General features: G+C 38.2%; 1 protein-coding gene across 2 annotated transcripts in view; it reads left to right on the forward strand.

Annotated features, from left to right (window-relative positions):
• Positions 1 to 18,887, forward strand: part of JAKMIP2 (janus kinase and microtubule interacting protein 2) — a 179,277-nt gene that overhangs the window by 144,593 nt on the left and 15,797 nt on the right. For both annotated transcript variants that reach the window (XM_082254242.1, XM_082254241.1), the window contains exons 11-17: positions 3,262 to 3,390; positions 7,327 to 7,410; positions 7,540 to 7,602; positions 13,394 to 13,492; positions 13,911 to 14,009; positions 15,718 to 15,771; positions 16,804 to 16,869. In XM_082254242.1, coding sequence (XP_082110368.1) covers positions 3,262 to 3,390; positions 7,327 to 7,410; positions 7,540 to 7,602; positions 13,394 to 13,492; positions 13,911 to 14,009; positions 15,718 to 15,771; positions 16,804 to 16,869 — 594 coding nt within the window. The remainder of the gene's footprint in view (positions 1 to 3,261; positions 3,391 to 7,326; positions 7,411 to 7,539; positions 7,603 to 13,393; positions 13,493 to 13,910; positions 14,010 to 15,717; positions 15,772 to 16,803; positions 16,870 to 18,887) is intronic.

Raw genomic sequence — 18,887 nt, forward strand, 5'->3', positions numbered from 1 at the left:
GATGTGGAAACCTTACAAAAAGACCAGAACAAAATAATAGGGCATCTACATGGCAAATGAGGTTTAATGTTGGAAAATGTAAGGAACTGCATTTGGGTGCCAGAAATACGAAACCAAGTTACTCACTAGGGGGGAGAGCCTTTGGGGGAATCTAAGATGGAAAAGGACATGGGGGTCCTAGTCGACGACAAGCTCAGCAATGCCATGCAATGCCAAGCTGCTGCAAGCAAAGCCAACAGAATACTGGCATGTATAAGAAAGGGGATTCACTCCAGAGATAAAACAATAATTCTCCCACTCTATAAGACTCTGGTCTGTCCGCATCGCCGGTCCAGTTCTGGGCACTGGTCCTCAGGAAGTATGTGCTGGAATTGGAGAGAGTCCAGAGAAGGGCAACAAAGCTAATAAAGGGAATGGAGGACTTCAGCTATAAGGAAAGGCTACACGCATTGAACTTATTCTCTCTGGAGAGGAGACGCTTGAGAAGGGATATGATAGTCAATATACAAATAGGGGATATAAAAGGACTCGCGGCTATTCACTAAAATTATTTGTAATACCAAACACCCATATAGGAGATTGGTAGATGTGGGCTGTGTGGGGACTTTAGTATCGTACTCATGATGTATAACAACACATGATTTATATAAAATAAACTTTTTATTATATATTACAATAAAAAACATTTAATTTCCACAGACATTCAACATAAGAAAAAAAAAAAACATATATTGGATGATTGGTGACAACTGACAATCACTTGACATACTAGATCCTCTTATACTTGGGTGGGGCTATTTGTGCTACCACCCGTGTCCTTGCCCGACATGTTTCGCTATACAAAGCTTCTTCAGGGGCAGATTGGCATGATAAGGGTTCTGTTATTGTCTATAAAACATCAATAAAGATTTAATATACCGTATTTTCCGGCGTATAAGATGACTGGGCGTATAAGATGACCCCCCTATTACATGATCTACCGGTAATACTTATACTTAGGTTACCTTGGAGATATTATACTCGGCGTATAAGACGACCTCCCATTTTTGGGGGATTTTTTTGAGGTTCAAAAGTAGTCTTATACGCCAGAAAATACAGTACATACATCTCAATACATCCTATTATTCTCAGTATATCTCTAAGTGGATAGATCCCAAGCTCATTGCAATGCCCACCATGCGGTACCCCTGATTGACCAGATGTTACTTGTAGTGCATGGCATGCAAAACGTCTCACCGGCGAATGCGGGGGCAAAACATAGAAGGGTGAATCTGAAATATATAGTCAGGTAGAGTGCTAATTATAGATATCATTAAAAAAGGGAAGAGAGAAGGGGGGATATTACCTTCACCTTCAAGAATTGTGCACAGGATAATGCATAGTGAGGTTTCTAGTTTCTCTGATGTAAAAAAGTTCATATACATATATATTAAGACACCTACCAAAGGTTGTCACTTGACATCAAACACATAGTAATATGGAGGAGATATACTTCTCTCTTTTTGCTTTTCGGTTTCCCCCAAGTTTGTTTGCAAGCACCGTATTACCATCCTGCTTTGGCCCGCCCCCTCTCCTCCATATTACTATATGTTTGATGTCAAGTGACAACTTTTGGTAGGTGTCTTAATATATATGTATATGAACTTTTTTACATCAGAGAAACTAGAAACCTCACTATGCATTATCCTGTGCGCAATTCTTGAAGGTGAAGGTAATATTCCCCCTTCCCTGTTCCCTTTTTTAATGATATCTATAATTAGCACTCTACCTGACTATACAGTATATTTCAGATTCACCCTTCTATGTTTTGCCCCCGCACTCGCTGGTGAGACGTTTTGCATGCCATGCACTACCAGTAACATCTGGTCAATCAGGGGTACCGCATGGTGGGCATTGCACTGAGCTTGGGATCTATCCACTTAGAGATATACTGAGAATAATAGGATGTATTGAGATGTATGTATATTAAATCTTTATTGATGTTTTATAGACGATAACAGAACCCTTATCATGCCAATCTGTCCCTGAAGAAGCTTTGTATAGCGAAACATGTCGGGCAAGGACACGGGTGGTAGCACAAATAGCCCCACCCAAGTATAAGAGGATCTAGTATGTCAAGTGATTGTCAGTTGTCACCAATCATACAATATATGTTTTTTTTTTTCTTATGTTGAATGTCTGTAGAAATTAAATGTTTTTTATTGTAATATATAATAAAAAGTTTATTTTATATAAATCATGTGTTGTTATACATCATGAGTACGATACCAAAAAAGTCCCCACACAGCCCACATCTACCAATCCCCTATATGGGTGTTTGGTAATACAAATACTTGTATAATCTGGGATGTAGGTATCACATATTTCAAAAATTCTCTATCATAGAGCACAATTATTTAAAATATTCACTAAAATTAGAAGAGAAGCTGTTTAACCTTAAACTGCGTAAAGGGTTCTTTACCATCAGAGCGATAAGGTGTGGAATTCTCTTCCACAAGCAGGAGCATCACAGCAGGAGCATCAATAGTTTCAAAAAACGATTAGATGGGCACCTTAACAACCACAACATACAAGGGTATGCAATGTACTATTGACATAGCAAACACACACTCATCATTGGATGGACTGATGTCTTTTTTTAACCTCACTAACTATGTAGCTATCATTTAAAATACACCCATGATAAGAATTATAGACCCCCAATTTCTTTGTAAGTGGGGAAACTTACAATATCTCCAGGGGATCAAATAATTATTTTCCCCACTGTGTGTATATATATATATATATATATATATATATATATATATATATATATATATATATATATATATATATATATATATATATATATATATATTGTATATTGAGTGTATGTGTATATATATATATATATATATATATTTATATATATATATACACATATACATACACACCCACACACATACATCTCTTCTGGCTGTCACGGCTGTACCATAGTGCCATATTGCCACATTTGTTTTAACAATAATTTACCATCAAAGAAAAAGATTCCACTTGTAATCCCGGTTAGAGTTTAAGATGGATTGTTGTATTTAACCTTTATGTGCTGAAATTAATCAATCAATTAATGTAAAATAATGATTTAATATTTTTATGCTACTTGTATGGTCAAATCATTTTGTCAGCAGAGAAATAATTTCTGCAAGTGTCTTTGCAACATGTTTTTTTAAGTGTGTAAATATGGATAGCATCAATAACATGACCAACTTTTTGTTTATCAAGAGTTTAGCAGCAGAAGAATCAGAGCTGAGATTTCGACAGTTAACTAAGGAGTACCAGGCCCTGCAGAGGGCTTATGCTTTACTCCAGGAACATACTGGCAGTATCATGGATGCAGAGCGGGAGGCCAAGGTAACTACATTATTTATATTGTTTTTTAATACATTTGTGGGTTTTTAAATAAAGTATGAATCCGGAAGCATTGTAGAAGTCATTGGTTCTTATTTATCAATGTAAATTATCACTTAAAGGGGTTGTAAACATGTGAAATGAACATTCTAGCCTGAAACCAAAACTGAACATTCCAGATGCACTTAGCCAAAAACCTGAAACTGAAATGGACAGTTTTAAAAAATATATATATATTTTTATATATAATTGTATTATATTCGGCTTTTTAATTAATATAATACATTTAACTGAATATGAACTTATTTTTGGCCATTATCTGCACCTTTTTTTTATATTCTGGGCCATTATTGTCACTGTTTTTCTATTTTCGGCAGATAATTTTCAGCGGCAATTATTGCCACCTTATTTTCTAACAGCAAAATGCAGACAACCCTATTTTTGGTCAACAATTTTCGGCGGGTGATATATCAATGCATCCCTAGTTGGTAGATTTTTCTAATAAGCAAGAAATGGTTGGCTATGGAGAAGCATTTGAAACATATTTCTATGGCACTGACATTTGTAATGCACTTTTCATACCATCAACACATTAGTTACATTATAAACACAGTGTGATGCAGTTAAAATCATCCAAATTTTATATTAACATATCCAAGGACACAGAAGAAGCTCACTGTAAGTGCCAATACATTTTTCGCTTGTGCATTTTAAGAACTGATATATCATATTTACATCCCCCAGTGTAATACTTCATATTACAATACTTCAAAACAGAGGTGTTATATGCAGGAGAGCCTCCACTGCCTGTGATGTTTTAGCAGCAAAATACTTAAAAGATCATATGTGCATTTAATGTATTTTATGTGTGTTATTTATCTGTAAAAGCCATCCTTGTGTAGATGTACAAAAGCTATGAGACTGATATTGGGCACTGCCATCTTGGATGTGATGTGAGCAGCTCCAGCAGACTTAAAAAGGAACTTCACCCTTATCATAAAAATTACAACAGAGCTACCTATACAAATGTATAGTAATGACAATCTATAAACGGATACTTATAGATAGTTGCAGACTTTTTACTCTTTGCATACCTTCTTTTTCTTTTCTCCCCATTTTTCCCATGGTGGGGCTGTTTTTACTAAGGGCAGATGAATCCATCTCCCTTTGCTTCCTGGAACTCCGTGTCTTCCTCCTGGAACATATAATAAAAAAGGATATGTGAGACCCTGGTTTTATCACCAATGCCTCACTCAAACAGGAAGTGGAAAACAGTAATTGCAATTAAAAGCAAAAAATGTTTAACTAATGAACGTAAGATGATTTCAAATGTAGAGCTGCATGTTGTTGTGATTTTTAGTTAAATAGGGGAAGGTCCACTTTAAAGCTGTCACTCAAGTGGCAGTCTATAGTACTTCTCTCCCAATCAGCATGGACAAGACATGGAGAAAGCAGCAGCTATTGTTTCATAACAGATCAAGAGAGCTGCCGGTGTTGCAGATTGCAGATTGGGAGCCTGTAGTGCGGGGAGCGGAGATTATCTACCATAGCCCTGTGGGGGCCTAACAAGCTGTATGAGCTCCACCCATCAAGAGTGGAGGTGGCACATCTGACAAGCCTTTACACCATGAGTATCCAACCTTTTGGCTTCTCTGGGCCACATTGAGTGTAGAGAAATTTTATATATATATAAAATATATACTATAGTTAAGGTATATAAGTAATAAAATGCCGCCCTTCCCATGCTGCTGCGCCCCCCCCCCCCCCCGACACTAATTTAACACAACTAGTGGATGATCCCCTCCGAGGAAGCCTCTGCCTACAGTTAGTTGGAAGCTGCTGCGGCCCCAACTCGACTTCCTTCCTCCCCAGCAACAAAAAAAGAAAAAATTGTGAGGAGGCAGTGGGCTGCATTGCCTGCGGTTCCGGGCCGCATGCGGCCCAGCCTACTTTACACTTTCTTCAGTAAAGGACTGTTTAAAAGCACCAGTGATTGGGAATACTAATTATCTTCACTATTCCCCCACAAATACACACAAAATATTAGTCATCAACTGTTCACTGTTTATCACATTCATCAGTTTTACTATATATTGATATTTACACGTGTTTATAAATTTTCTATTGCATTGGTTTATATTTTTATGATGAGAAAATTATTAAAAAAATACATCAACTTTATTGAAAGATTATATTTTTCAGCAATTACATCTGATTGTTTTGATTGTCAATTAGATGCCCATTTTTTTGCGCAGCACTTTAACATTTATTTTTTGGATATCCACACTGACTGATTGGGGAGTGATTAGTGCAAGCTGCAGTACTCATTAGCCCTAACACCATAGTATCTCACAGGATTACAATTCAATGTAGTCTATAGTACTCCGCTACGTTTTTCCTTTGGCTGCTACATAAAGGCTTATGCAGGAAGATGAGGAAAGAGGTGAAGGAGCTTGGCCGACACACAGAGTAGTTCTACACTTCTAGAAGAGTGAGGAGGGAGGGGACTGTGGTAGGAAATTGGCTCTCCTGGAGTAGTCAAATTTCCTTTTAAGCTCAAAGGCACATTGCAAGTAAATAGAAAAAAAATATTTATGAAAAAGTAAGCATTTAAAATACCTAATCCTGTGCATTTGCCTGCAGTTTTCCAACCCCTTCTCCCAGAAGGATGTACCCCTACGTCCTCTGGATAAAAAGGTTATACCAGGGCCATGGCAGCAGCTTCAATCTTTTAAGCCAGTGATGCCAGTTTGCTTTTACATGCGGCAAAAGGGTCTCTCATAGCTTTCCACTGCCTTCCCAGTCTCTTCTGTATTACCAGGGAGTCCGGGACTGAAGCCGGCAGTTTTGCCAGCTTACCATAGAGATGACTGAGGACCAGAACATCCCCAATCATCACTATGATCTATGGAACCAGTTTCAGCCCCATGTAAACAGGCCGTTACCAGCCTGTAAAAGATGCTTTTAAGGGCAGAGTAGTGATCTGGGGTCTAATAGACCGCAGATTTCTCAGTAAAGAGTACCTGTCGCTGCTCATGCTATCACAAGGGATGTTTTTCATCCCTTGTGATAGCAATAAAGTTGATCAAAATTTTTTTTTTTAAAGAGACTGTAAAAATTAAAAAAAAAAATGAAATAATAACATTTAAAAAAAATGTAAAGTGCCCCTGTCGTCCCATGTTTGCGCACAAAGGCGAATCCATATGTAGCTCACCCACGCATATGTGCACGGGGTTCACCTCACACATGTGACGTATCGCCACGAACGTTATAACGAAAGCGATAATTCTAGCACCAGACCTCCATTGTAACTCTAAAGTGGTAACCTGTTAAGGCTTGAAAAATGTTGCCTATGGAGATTTTAAAGTACCGTAGTTTGGCGCCATTCCACAAGCGTGCCCAATTTTAAAGTGTGACAATAAAGGTATCTATTTACTTGGCATAACATCATCTTTTATATTTGACCAAACAATTTGGTATTATTTGTTCACTAAAGGGTATTTAAAAAAAAAAAAATTGCGTTTGAAAAACTGCTGCCCAAATACCATGTGACATAAAAAAAATGCAATGCCCACCATTTTATTCTCTAGGGCCTCTGCTTGAAATAAAATATGTAATGTTGGTGGGGGGGGGGGGGGGCAGGGGGTAGTAAGTAATTTTCTTTACACTTCTTTACACTTATGTGAGTCAGAATAGGCCTGGTAGGCAAATGGTTAATTTGATGACAGGGTCTTTTTAATACTGAACACTAATAAGAAAAAAAAGGCTGTGATGGGAAGAGCCCATGAATCCCAGATGTGAGCAAATATGTTCAAATGCGTAGACTTCCCAGTAATGCAATTTCAATATCTGTGGGGAGCTTCGGCCTGCAGAGAGCAGCATTTTAATTAGATAGAGATGAATGATGCATTATAAAGTTTCTTTCAAAATATTTTACAGATACAGGAACAGATGCAGACAGAGGCTTTGCGTTACAAAGCCAAAATCGAAGACTTAGAAAAGGCTTTGGCTGAGAGGGGGCAGGTTAGTACGGTAAATCAAGTTACAATTTATCCTATGTATAATTCCCTAATAAAATGTATTCATTTTATTTTACTTTTAAGTGTTTTGTTATAATGGATAATTTGACAGCGACATTCATTTTGTTTACAGGATTCGCATTGGGTGGAAGAAAAACAACTTTTCATGAGGCGAAACCAGGAGCTAATAGAAAAGGTACAGGTTCTATAAAAGTATGGTATGGGCTTAATGGTCTCTGCTATACTGCTGCTCAGATAAACCTCCCACAAAAAACCCAAAAAAACAATGCCATGCCTTGTAATATTTTTCTTCTGGGCTATATTTTTTTCTTGATCCCTGAAATGACGCATTTATATCTGTAGCATGCTCTGTAATGACGAATTTATATCTGTAGCGTGCTCTGCCCCTGTACCAAATACTGTGCAGTACTTCTGGATAGAGTTAAGAATATTCACACAACAATTTGTATGACTAATTACTTCAATATTCCAGTCATGGGCAGATTAAAATAATAAATATGAATTTGCTTTTCACATCTTTTCACATGATTGGATAATTGAAGGGCGCAGTCACACAATTTAGTGTTGGAAGATTCTCAACTCTTTTAGTAAATCAGCCTAAATTAGTCCAGCTCAAAAGACATACAGTGGGTATAGAAAAGAATCACCCCCCCCCCCCTTTTTAAAATAATCACATTTTGTTGCTTTGCAGCCTGAAATGAAGACAGACACAGATTTTGTTTTATCCAGCTGTATTACTCAGTGCAACTTATAAAATCCAAGTGAAAGATATAACACCAACATATCAGAAATATCAGAAAAAAATAAATAAAAACAAATTCAAAACACAGTAGCTAAGTGGTTAGCACCTCCGTCTAGCAGCACTAAGGCTGTTGGTTGGAATCCCAACCATGGCACTACCTGCCTAGAGTTTGTATGTTCTCTGTGTGCCTATGTGGGTTTCCTCCCAAGTGGCCAAAGACTTGCTGGTAGGTTCATTGGATCCTGTCTAAATTGGCCCTAGTATGTGTATGTATGAATATGAGTTAGGGATCTTCGATTGTAAGCTCCTTGAGGGCAGGGACTGATGTGAATATACAGTATATGTAAGTTGATGGTGCTATATATGTACCTGTAATAAAATAAATAAATAAATACATGCTCACTGACTTGGAAAAGGGATAACACCCTCCTAAAAATGACTTGTAAACTCAGGTCAGGTGTACCTAATCACCTTCTTAATGACACACAAAGCCGGTTGACTTTCAACTGTGATCATCTGTGGTCATTTTGATGTGCTAAGCTTTTAGAGACATATCCCAACAGGCTAAAGGCTGTAACTCCAAGCAAAAGGTGGTTCAACAAAATACTGACACAAGGGGGTAATCCTTTTTCCAACTCAGTGATTCTATTTTTGAATTTTTGTTTTTATTTTTTTTCTGACTGTTGGTGTTATATCTTTCACATAGATGGTATAAGTAAATACAGCTGGATAAAACAAAAACTGTGTCTTTCTTCATTCCAGGCTACAAAGCAACAACATATGGTTATTGGAAAGGGGGTGATTCTTTTCTATACCCACTGTAGTTTGCCATCTCTAAGATAATGTGTACATATGAGCACTTGTACACAGAAGGTTGGATGCCTGTGTAAAGAGTGCAGAGTCATCCCCAGTGGAGAGAAGTACAAATAAACCAGTCAGGTTTGGGAGTCCACATTCTTTTTTTCATGGTACAGTACTTTAATAACTACAGGGGTGTAGTGAACCATTTGACTCAGCACAGCCTATTTATCTGAAGAGCCAGGTAGCTTGGGGATATTGTAAAACATACCTTCTGTAAAATCACTGTGTTACACAGCCTACTGATTTAAAAAAAAAAAAAAAAATCTAATTAAGAGTCATGGGACATTAGTAGACCCACTCATTTGGCACTTTTCCACTGCAAGTACCGGCTCGTACCGGCTCGGCTCTACTCGGCCCTGCTTGGCCCGGTTTGCTTTTCCACTGCTGGTACCGCATGGTATAGTGTCGGAACGGTTCGGTACGGTACGGTATTGGTTTGCTTTTCCACTAAAGTAGTACTAAAGATAAGTGGGTGGGATAACAACGGGGTGGGTGGGATTCTCTGACCAATCAGTGGCTAGTAGTGACTGCATGCAAAGGATTGTGGGATATGGTACCAGTTTGGTACCTGTTGTAACCACAATCGAGTAGGTACTGTTTTTTCAGAGCCGTACCGTTCGGTTCCATGCAGTGGAAAAGCAAACCTGTACCGTACCGTACCGAACCGTTCCGACCCTATACCATGCGGTACCAGCAGTGGAAAAGCACAAAAGCGTGCCGAACCGGTACGGTTCCATGCAGTGGAAAAGCGCCATAAGATATGCTTAAGAGCTTTATGTAGCATTATGTTCAAAAATAAAATTCTAAACAAGCTCCAAGCTTTCTATAGCTGTGGAACTAAAAATAGACCTAAATGACCCAGAGGTGGGACATGCCATTCTTAATTTTCCTTAGTAGAGGATATCTTATAAATACAGGGTTGTCTTAATAAATTGGTTATGCTCCAGCTACCAATGGGCATTCAGACGGTGGTGGGCTTTGTAATTACAAAGCCCAGCATCCATTGTAAATTGTTATGGAGGCACTCTTCTATTGCAAAGTATCGAGCCCTTTGGGGTTCCTCTAACATGATCTTTTTATCTCCATTCTTTAATGTTTTCTCTTTATGTGTGTCAAAGTTATATTCTGGCTTTAAATAAATAATAAAGATCTTGTGTACTGCCAAATATTCCTACAATATATACAGTATCTCACAAAAGTGAGTACACCCCTCATATGTAAATATTTTATTATATCTTTTCATGTGGCCACACTGAAGAAATTACACTTTAATGCAATGTAAAGTAGTGAGTGTACAGCTTGTATAACAGTGTAAATTTGCTGCCCCCTCAAAATAACTCAACACACCTATTAAGGTCTAAACCGCTGGCAACAAAAGTGAGTACACCTCTAAGCGAAAATTTCAAATTGGACCATTTTCCCACCCCGGTATCATGTGACTCGTTAGTGTTATAAGGTCTCGGGTGTGAATGGGGAGCAGGTGTGTTAAATTTGGTGTTATCGCTCTCACTCTCTCATACTGGTCACTGGAAGTTCAACATGGCACCTCATGGCAAAGAACTCTCTGAGGATCCAAAAAAAATAATTGTTGCTCTTCATAAAAAAAATCCAGAAAAACTTGTTGCTCTACATAAAGATGGCCTAGGCTATGAGAAGATTGCCAGGACCCTGAAACTGACCTGCAGCACGGTGGCCAAGACCATACAGCCGTTCAACAGGATAGATTCCACTCAGAACAGGCCTCGCAATGGTCGACCAAAGGAGTTGAGTGCACGTGCTCAGCGTCATATCCAGAGGTTGTCTTTGGGAAATAGACATATGAGTGCTGCCAGCATTGCGGCAGAGGTTGAAGGGGCAGAGGGTCAGCCTATCTGTGCTCAGACCATACGCCGCACACTGCATCTGCATGGCTGTATTCCCAGAAGAAAGCCTCTTCTAAAGATGATGCACAAGAAAGCCTGCAAACAGTTTTCTGAAGACAAGCAGACTAAGGACATGGATTACTGGAACCATGTGGTTTGATGAGACCAACATAAACGTATTTGGTTCAGATGGTGTCAAGCGTGTGTGGCGGCAACCAGGTGAGGAGTACAAAGACAAGTGTGTCTTGCCTACAGTCAAGCATGGTGGTGGAAGTGTCATGGTCTGGGGCTGCATGAGTGCTCCCAGCACTGGGGAGCTACAGTTCATTGAGGGAACCATGAATGCCAACATGTACTGTGACATACTGAAGCAGAGCATGATCCCCTCCCTTCAGAGACTGGACCGCAGGACAGTATTCCAACATGATAACGACCCCAAACATAACTCCAAGACGACCACTGCCTTGCTAAAGAAGCTGAGGGTAAAGGTGATGGACTGGTCAAGCATGTCTCCAGACCTAAACCCTATTGAGCATCTGTGGGACATCCTCAAACAGAAGGTGGAGGAGTACAAGGTATCTAACATCAACCAGCTCTGTGATGTCGTCATGAAGGCGTGAAAGAGGACTCAAGTGGCAACCTGTGGTTAAGGCAATGCTGGAAAATAATGGTGGCCATACAAAATATTGACACTTTGGGCCCAATTTGGACATTTCCACTTAGGGTTGTACTCACTTTTGTTGCCAGTGGTTTAGACATTAATGGCTGTGTGTTGAGTTATTCTGAGTGGACAGCAAATTTACACTGTTATACAAGGTGTACACCCACTACTTTACATTGTAGCAAAGTGTCATTTCTTCAGTGTTGTCACATAAAAAGATATAATAAAACATTTACAAAAATGTGAGGGGTGTACTCACTTTGTGAGATACTGTATAAAGTGAGGCTGCTGCTATCACTAAATGTGTTCCCACATACAATGCAATCAGTAAAGAAATAAGTTGTGATAGCGCTGCCCAATAATCATTCAATAATAAACTCCTGTGCTATATAATTGCTATAAACTTTGATACATTGAAAGATACATAAACAGTAACACATATTAGGTAAATAAATAAAGTCCCAACAGTCCACACACAAAGTGCTCCAGTGCACCTTCATATTTCAATGTGTGCTCCACCATATAACAAGAGTGCACCGTCACCAGGTGAAATACTCGCTCACCTCAGGACAAGACCCTCAAAAAGGCCAACACAGCATAATGGTAATCAATCCTGTACACCAGATAGTGGGTCTTCTGCTCACGTCCTCCTCTGATGATAGAACTTCCACAGCTGGGATGACTCCACAGAACTCTCAGAATAAAGGAAATAATCTCCAATAGTGCAGTATCGTGGTTAAAATGCATAAGAGAATATCAGCCAAGCTTAAGGAAATGCATTTACATTTTTTCAGTTAAAAACAAGCAATATGATAGAACAGAGTAACAGGGCCTCACAGCATCCAGATCAAGTAATGATACACGCCGCCTGGTTCCCCCTTTATGCATTACACCACTCTCCCACATGGCTTCTTCAGAAGATCCACACTTTTTATCTCCGCCCTTTAATGTTTTCTTTTTATGTATGTCAAAGTTATATTCTGGCTTTGTTGATTTCAATAAAGGGATCTTTGGGCATGCATGAAAGCGAGAACAGCAAAAAATAAAAAATATAACATTTACATGGATTTCTGAAAGTAAGTATAGCATAAAAGTTATTTTGTGAGTAAAATAACTTGCAAGAACTCCTAGAACACTTCCAGTTTTTAGCAAAAATATTCATGCTTCCTCTCTTGCACAGCAGCCATCCCACTGGAAAAATATGTTTGCCCTAGTGATACCTACAAACCACTAGAGGGAGCACTGTGATCATGCAGATCAGAGATATTCAATTCTTTCCAGTGGTCATTTTATAGGGAAAGTGGTCACGATTAGATGTGGACCTCCAAGGATGGAGGTAAAGCCATCTATGGGTGAGCATGTCAGAGAAAGGGATCCCACATATCGTACATGGACAAAGGGTACCAGGACGTCGGTACAGCTGGGAAATGTAGCTGTGTAAGCAGGTGATATGTTCATCCCATAGAACCTCATTCTAAAAAAGGGTTAACATTCCTGGGATCGCATGTTGTACTAGGACATGAGAAATGTGGCAACACTGGTACGCAGTTGACAACATTTTGTAAAACACTTTACCTCAAAGCTCTTATTTTTGCTATGCCATCCTGTATCCTCCCATCTCCTACCTCCCACCTTTCTTTTAAAAAGAAAATGAAAAATATAACTCTAGTAAAGCTAGAAAAATATTGTGACATACATGTTACAAAACACCTAAATGTGAATTTACATTATAACAGGAGTTGTAACACAATACCTTTATATCATAAAAACTATATTCATTATAAATGAATATTATTTTTAATCTTACTGAAGCTATAGTCGTTAAAATCACTTTTTTCAGAATGAAAAACTGGAGTCTGAAAATAATCGCCTTCAACAAGAGCTGCAAGATGCCAGAGATCAGAATGAACTGTTGGAATTCCGTAATCTGGAATTAGAAGTAAGACTGGTTTATAAAATAGTTCCCAGTTATTAATATCCAATTGTTTTTGTTTATTTCTATAATGGTCAGTTTCCGGGGCCTAGTCAATATTGCAAATTATGTTATCAGTATGGGTGTTATGGAGTTCTTTATTGGTCACAAAAGAAGAGATCTGTCTAAATAATCTTTCAGTAGTTAAAAGAGTAGTTAAAAAATCATAATAATAATCCTTTAACCAAAACAATATACAACCTCCTGAAAGACCAGAAGCACTTTGGAATATAATCATTACTGGCACCACAACATACAATACTGTATGCCATGTAGGTATAATTGTTAGGTGTTAGCTGGTATATGTAATCCTTGCTAATCTGCAATTTAGAGTCATATATTCATGCCAAATTCAGTATTCATGTTTGTTATATTCCTTTCACAGGAGCGAGAGCGAAGGTCTCCTCCCTTTAATCTTCAGATCCATCCATTTTCTGATGGTGTTAGTGCACTACAGATCTACTGCATGAAGGAAGGTGTCAAGGTAAATTGTGAAGCATGCAATGTAGATGGGTGATTACTGACTCATGTTCTCTTTTTATCTTAAAGTCCAACTGCGGGCAACTAAAAAAGTTTTCCTTTGAAGTGGGGCTGTGCCTGCACTGCAAGGGTTAAGTGCTTGTTTTGTCCAAGGGAGAGGAGAAATGCCTTATACTCCCCTGATACTCCACTCCACTAGCAAATTGCTCTGCCTCACCATCCATCGTGGACTGTTCCTGGCATCCTCATGTCCGGAGCAGGTCTATGAAGCATGGTCTGGGCTTGATGATGCCAGCACTAGACAAGACCACTAGAGCAAGGGGGCGCAGAAGCTGCAGGAACCGGTCTTGTGCAGGGAAGATCAGTCCACCATCCATCGGTGGACTGTTCCTGGCATCCTCATGTCTGGAGCAGGTCTATGGAGCCTGCTCTGGGCTTGATGACGTCAGGACTAGACAAGACCCCTAGAGCGAGGAGGCGCAGAAGCTCCAGGATCCGGTCTTGTGCGGGGAAGGTCAGGTAAGTATATCTCCATTTATCTCTTCCCTAGACAAAAACTAGCAATACTGTGTACACTGAAGGCACAGCCCCACTGCAAGGGAAAACTTTTTTTTTTGCCTGGAGTTCAGCTTTAAAGCTGAACTCCAGGTATGGAGTTTATTGATTAGTTGCATTGGTCCGTTACTACAGTGAGCATTGCTGTCTTACAAGACCCCTCCTTTTGCATAGTGAACGTAGGGGGTTTCTCTTTGTTATGGGTGCCATTCACTGAGCATCTTGCATTTTTCTCGATGAATGAAAGGCATTCTCTGATTGGATGGGGTGGAAAAATGGAGGGGTGATGTCACAATCTCCACCTCATCCAATCAGAGAAAGCTTTGCATTCATTGAGAAAAATGTGAGGTGTTCATTGAATGGTGCCCCTGATAAGCGAGCAAGCCTCTGTGTTCACTATGTAGATGGAAAGCCACTAGGCACGGGCCCCGAAAGACAGTGGCAATCTAGTAGCAGGGTTGTTTACTTCAGTGATTCTCTGCTTCCTCAGTGGTCCCACATGTATGGCATATGAATATTTACATTTTTGCAAGAAAATCCATACCTGGGGTTCTGCTTTAAATGCAAGTATTCTTTTAGGTCTTAAAATGTTTTGTATATTAAAGGTTCAGTAATTTTAGTCTGCATGCATAAATTCCTAACTTGTCATAGTTTACAAAACAGTATATTTTTTAAAAAAGTGATATAATTTATCATTATAAACCTAAAAACCTGTTATTGAGCTCCAGTCAAAAACTCTACCTGGGCTGAGATCTTACTATTGATATGATGCAGGCAGGATGGCTTCTATCTTGTAAGTTCTGCAACAGAAAAATATAAAAAAATTGAGTGATTGAACTTAGCTCTTATAATTTGTTTCAAGCAATGGCTGACTGATCTTATCATGAGCCTTGAAAAACATATAGAGGAGTGGGACTTTCTAAGCATTGCATGATATTGTTTCTTGAAAAAAAAAAAAAAATATATATATATATATATATATATATATATATATGCTACCAATGTAACACCCAAACATGAAATATTGAAAATACAATGGACAAGCAAAGTGGCCCACCTATCCTGCTGATTTTGCTGCAGGTTAGAAAAACAGTAGGTTTGGTAAAGCAAATCACTTCAAACGTGTTCTTAATAACAGGTTTTTTTTTGTGTTTTAGGATGTCAATATACCGGATCTAATCAAACAGCTGGACATTCTGGGGGATAATGGGGTGAGTGTAAAATATATATTTTTTTATTATTTTTTTTTTTTTGTAACAGAGGATGGGGAAACAATGTATATTTAACTTTTGTTAGGCACAATAAATATTTTTTGCACTTATTGAAAAAACACTTTTAATGGTATATTTAACAGAGCAAAAGGGACCAGATATGAAAAGGATATCGGGAACTGGAGAAAGTGCAGAGAAGGGCAAGCAAACTAATAAGAGGCATGGGGGAGCTCAGCTATGAGGAAATATTGGAGGAACTGAAATTATTCTCTCTTGAGAAGAGGAGATTGAGGGGGGATATGATCAAAGTGTATAAATACATAAGTGGTCCATATGGTGAAATTGGTGTTTAGTTATTCACTTTAAGGCTATAGCAGAGGACAATGGGGCACTTTTTTTTTAGGTTCAAATACAGAAAGGTTTTTTCACAGTAAGAGCTGTGAAAATATGGAAATAGACTCCCTCCAGAGGTGGTTCTGGCCAGCTCAGTAGATTGCTTTAAAAAAGGCCTGGATTCTTTCCTAAATGTATATAATATAAGTGGGTACTAATATTTATGGGTAAAGTTGATCCAGGGAATATCCGATTGCCTCTCGGGGGATCAGGAAGGATTTTCTTCCCCTGCTGGAGCAAATTGGATCATGCTTTGCTGGGCTTTTTTGTCTTCCTCTGGATCAACTGTGGGTATAGGATTGTATATATGGGATTGTATGGTTGTTTTTTTGTTATTGGTTTAACTAGATGGAGTTGTTTTTTTTTTTTGTTTTTTTAACTTATGTATGTAACTAGGTAAGGTCAGGGCTTACATATACTTCAAATAAAACTTTTAAAAATGACGTATGTTTTTCCCAATTTTTTCCTCAATATCTCTAATTAAAAAGAAAATAATTAATAATTGCAGAAAAAAATAACATGTTAAAAATTATATTTTTGACTTATACTAGTTACAGGGGACCAGGTCTTACTTCGGTGAGAAAGTATGGTAAGTCATAATTTGACATGAACAACTATTTCTAATTTTGATTTTTGCAGAATCTGAGAAATGAAGAACAAGTTGCCATTATTCAAGCTAGTACTGTGTTATCCCTGGCTGAGAAGGTAATGAAAAAAAATATTTATTGGTTGAAAAGTTTTAAAGCCAGTAGAAAATTCATAATGCCTATTAGAAATGTATGCCCTAATTATGGTTCATCCAATCTCATAAATCATTTACATTTCCACTATATAAAAAGGTATATGAGGCAATGCATACATTGTGATTTTGTTTCAAAAGTTAAAGTTGGACTCCAGGCAAGCAGCTAAATACATGGATGAAATACTGTACATATATGAGAGTCAATTTACCTGACAACAGATTTTGTTTTCTGTCCATCAAGTTCTGGTTTAGCACTTTAAATTAGATTGGCTTTGGACTTATATACTAATACATGTTTGTTGTGATAGGAGTTATAATATAATTTTGTTTATACAGTCAGAGTGTGGGATATGCTTTTAATTAGTAAGAAAAGAACAGTGAGAAAAGTGCTACTACCTACAACAAATAGCCTTTTTTATTGTGCTTGATCTACACTGATTACAATCATGTTCATCCTTAGAAGGCTGGAATTCGTAAGTATATTGGTCCCAAAAAAATTGTAAATGTTGTTCTTTTTTTAGAGCCTTATCAAATAAGACCGATATTAAGATACACCAAATTATACAGTATAAGTTAAGGGGGGTAAACACAGGCCGAGTATCGGGCAGCATTGGTCAGTTCAATAGAAACCAGCCAACATTCGGCCCATGTGTACAGCAGTCAGTCCAACAGAAGCCGGCTGAATGGCTGGGCTCTGTCGAAGGGGCATGACTGAAAAAGGTCTGTCAGAACACAATAGCTCAGCGGGGGAGATCGCTGTACTAACATTGGACTGTACAGAGGCTCCTCCTAAACCCTTCTTTTTTTTTTTTGTCCAGCTCACTGGGTTACACGAAAAAAAAAAAAAAACGATAGTTTGTACCTCCGGAATTACACAAAAACATCCATTTTTTTTATTTGCCTTAATACAGTAGTAACCCTATACAATGCTAATAACATATTTTTAAATGCACTTTTAATTAATGTTATGCAAACTTCACTTTGAACAAAATTATACATTTAGCAATCACATACTGTATATTTTTTAAACCTTTTTTAAGGCAGTTTGAAGGTGAATTAGAATGGACACATACTGTATATACAGTATCTGACAAAAGTGAGTACATCCCTCACATTTTTGTAAATGTTTTATTATATCTTTTCATGTGAAAACACTAAAGAAATAACACTTTGCTACAATGTAAAGTAGTGAGTGTACAGCTTGTAAAACAGTGTAAATTTGCTCAAAATAACTCAACACACAGACATTAATGTCTAAACCGCTGGCAACAAAAGTGAGTACACCACTAAGTGAAAATGTTTAAATTGGGCCCAAAGTGTCAATAGTTTGTGTGGCTACCATTGTTTTCCAGCATTGCCTTAACCCTCTAGGGCATGGAGTTCACCAGAGCTTCACAGGTTGCCACTGGACTCCTCTTCCAATCCTCCATGATGACATCACGGAGCTGATGGATGTTAGAGACCTTGCGCTCCTCCACCTTCTGTTTGAGGATGCCCCACAGATGCTCAATAGGGTTTGGGTCTGGAGACATGCTTGGCCAGTCCATCACCTTTACCCTCAGCTTCTTTACAAGGCAGTAGTCATCTTGGAGGTGTGTTTGTAAATACTTTACTGGAGCCTATGAAACGCGTTGGGTCTCAGCTGTCCGTGTTGTGAGCTGTTTATTATGAATGCCACTGTTTGCACTACCATGTCAAAACACTGTTTTTAATTTATTGTGGCACTTATTAGCGCCATATGTCTGAATTTTAAGGTTCTTGCTCAAACAAAATTTATATTTTTGTTTATTTATCTTTTTCATCTATTACTGATTATTACGAGAAAAATATATCACAGCGCAAACAATAATGTATGATAGTAAAGTGATTACGTTCTACTTAAAAGACTCATAAAGTGCACCGTGCAATTGTGTGCAAAAAATGGGGTGTAGAAACCATATAAACATATACTATATAAATATAATTAAAATATATAAATATA

This window comes from Pelophylax lessonae (assembly GCF_965119305.1).
Source record: "Pelophylax lessonae genome assembly, chromosome: 4".
Classification (NCBI taxonomy): Eukaryota; Metazoa; Chordata; class Amphibia; order Anura; family Ranidae; genus Pelophylax; species Pelophylax lessonae.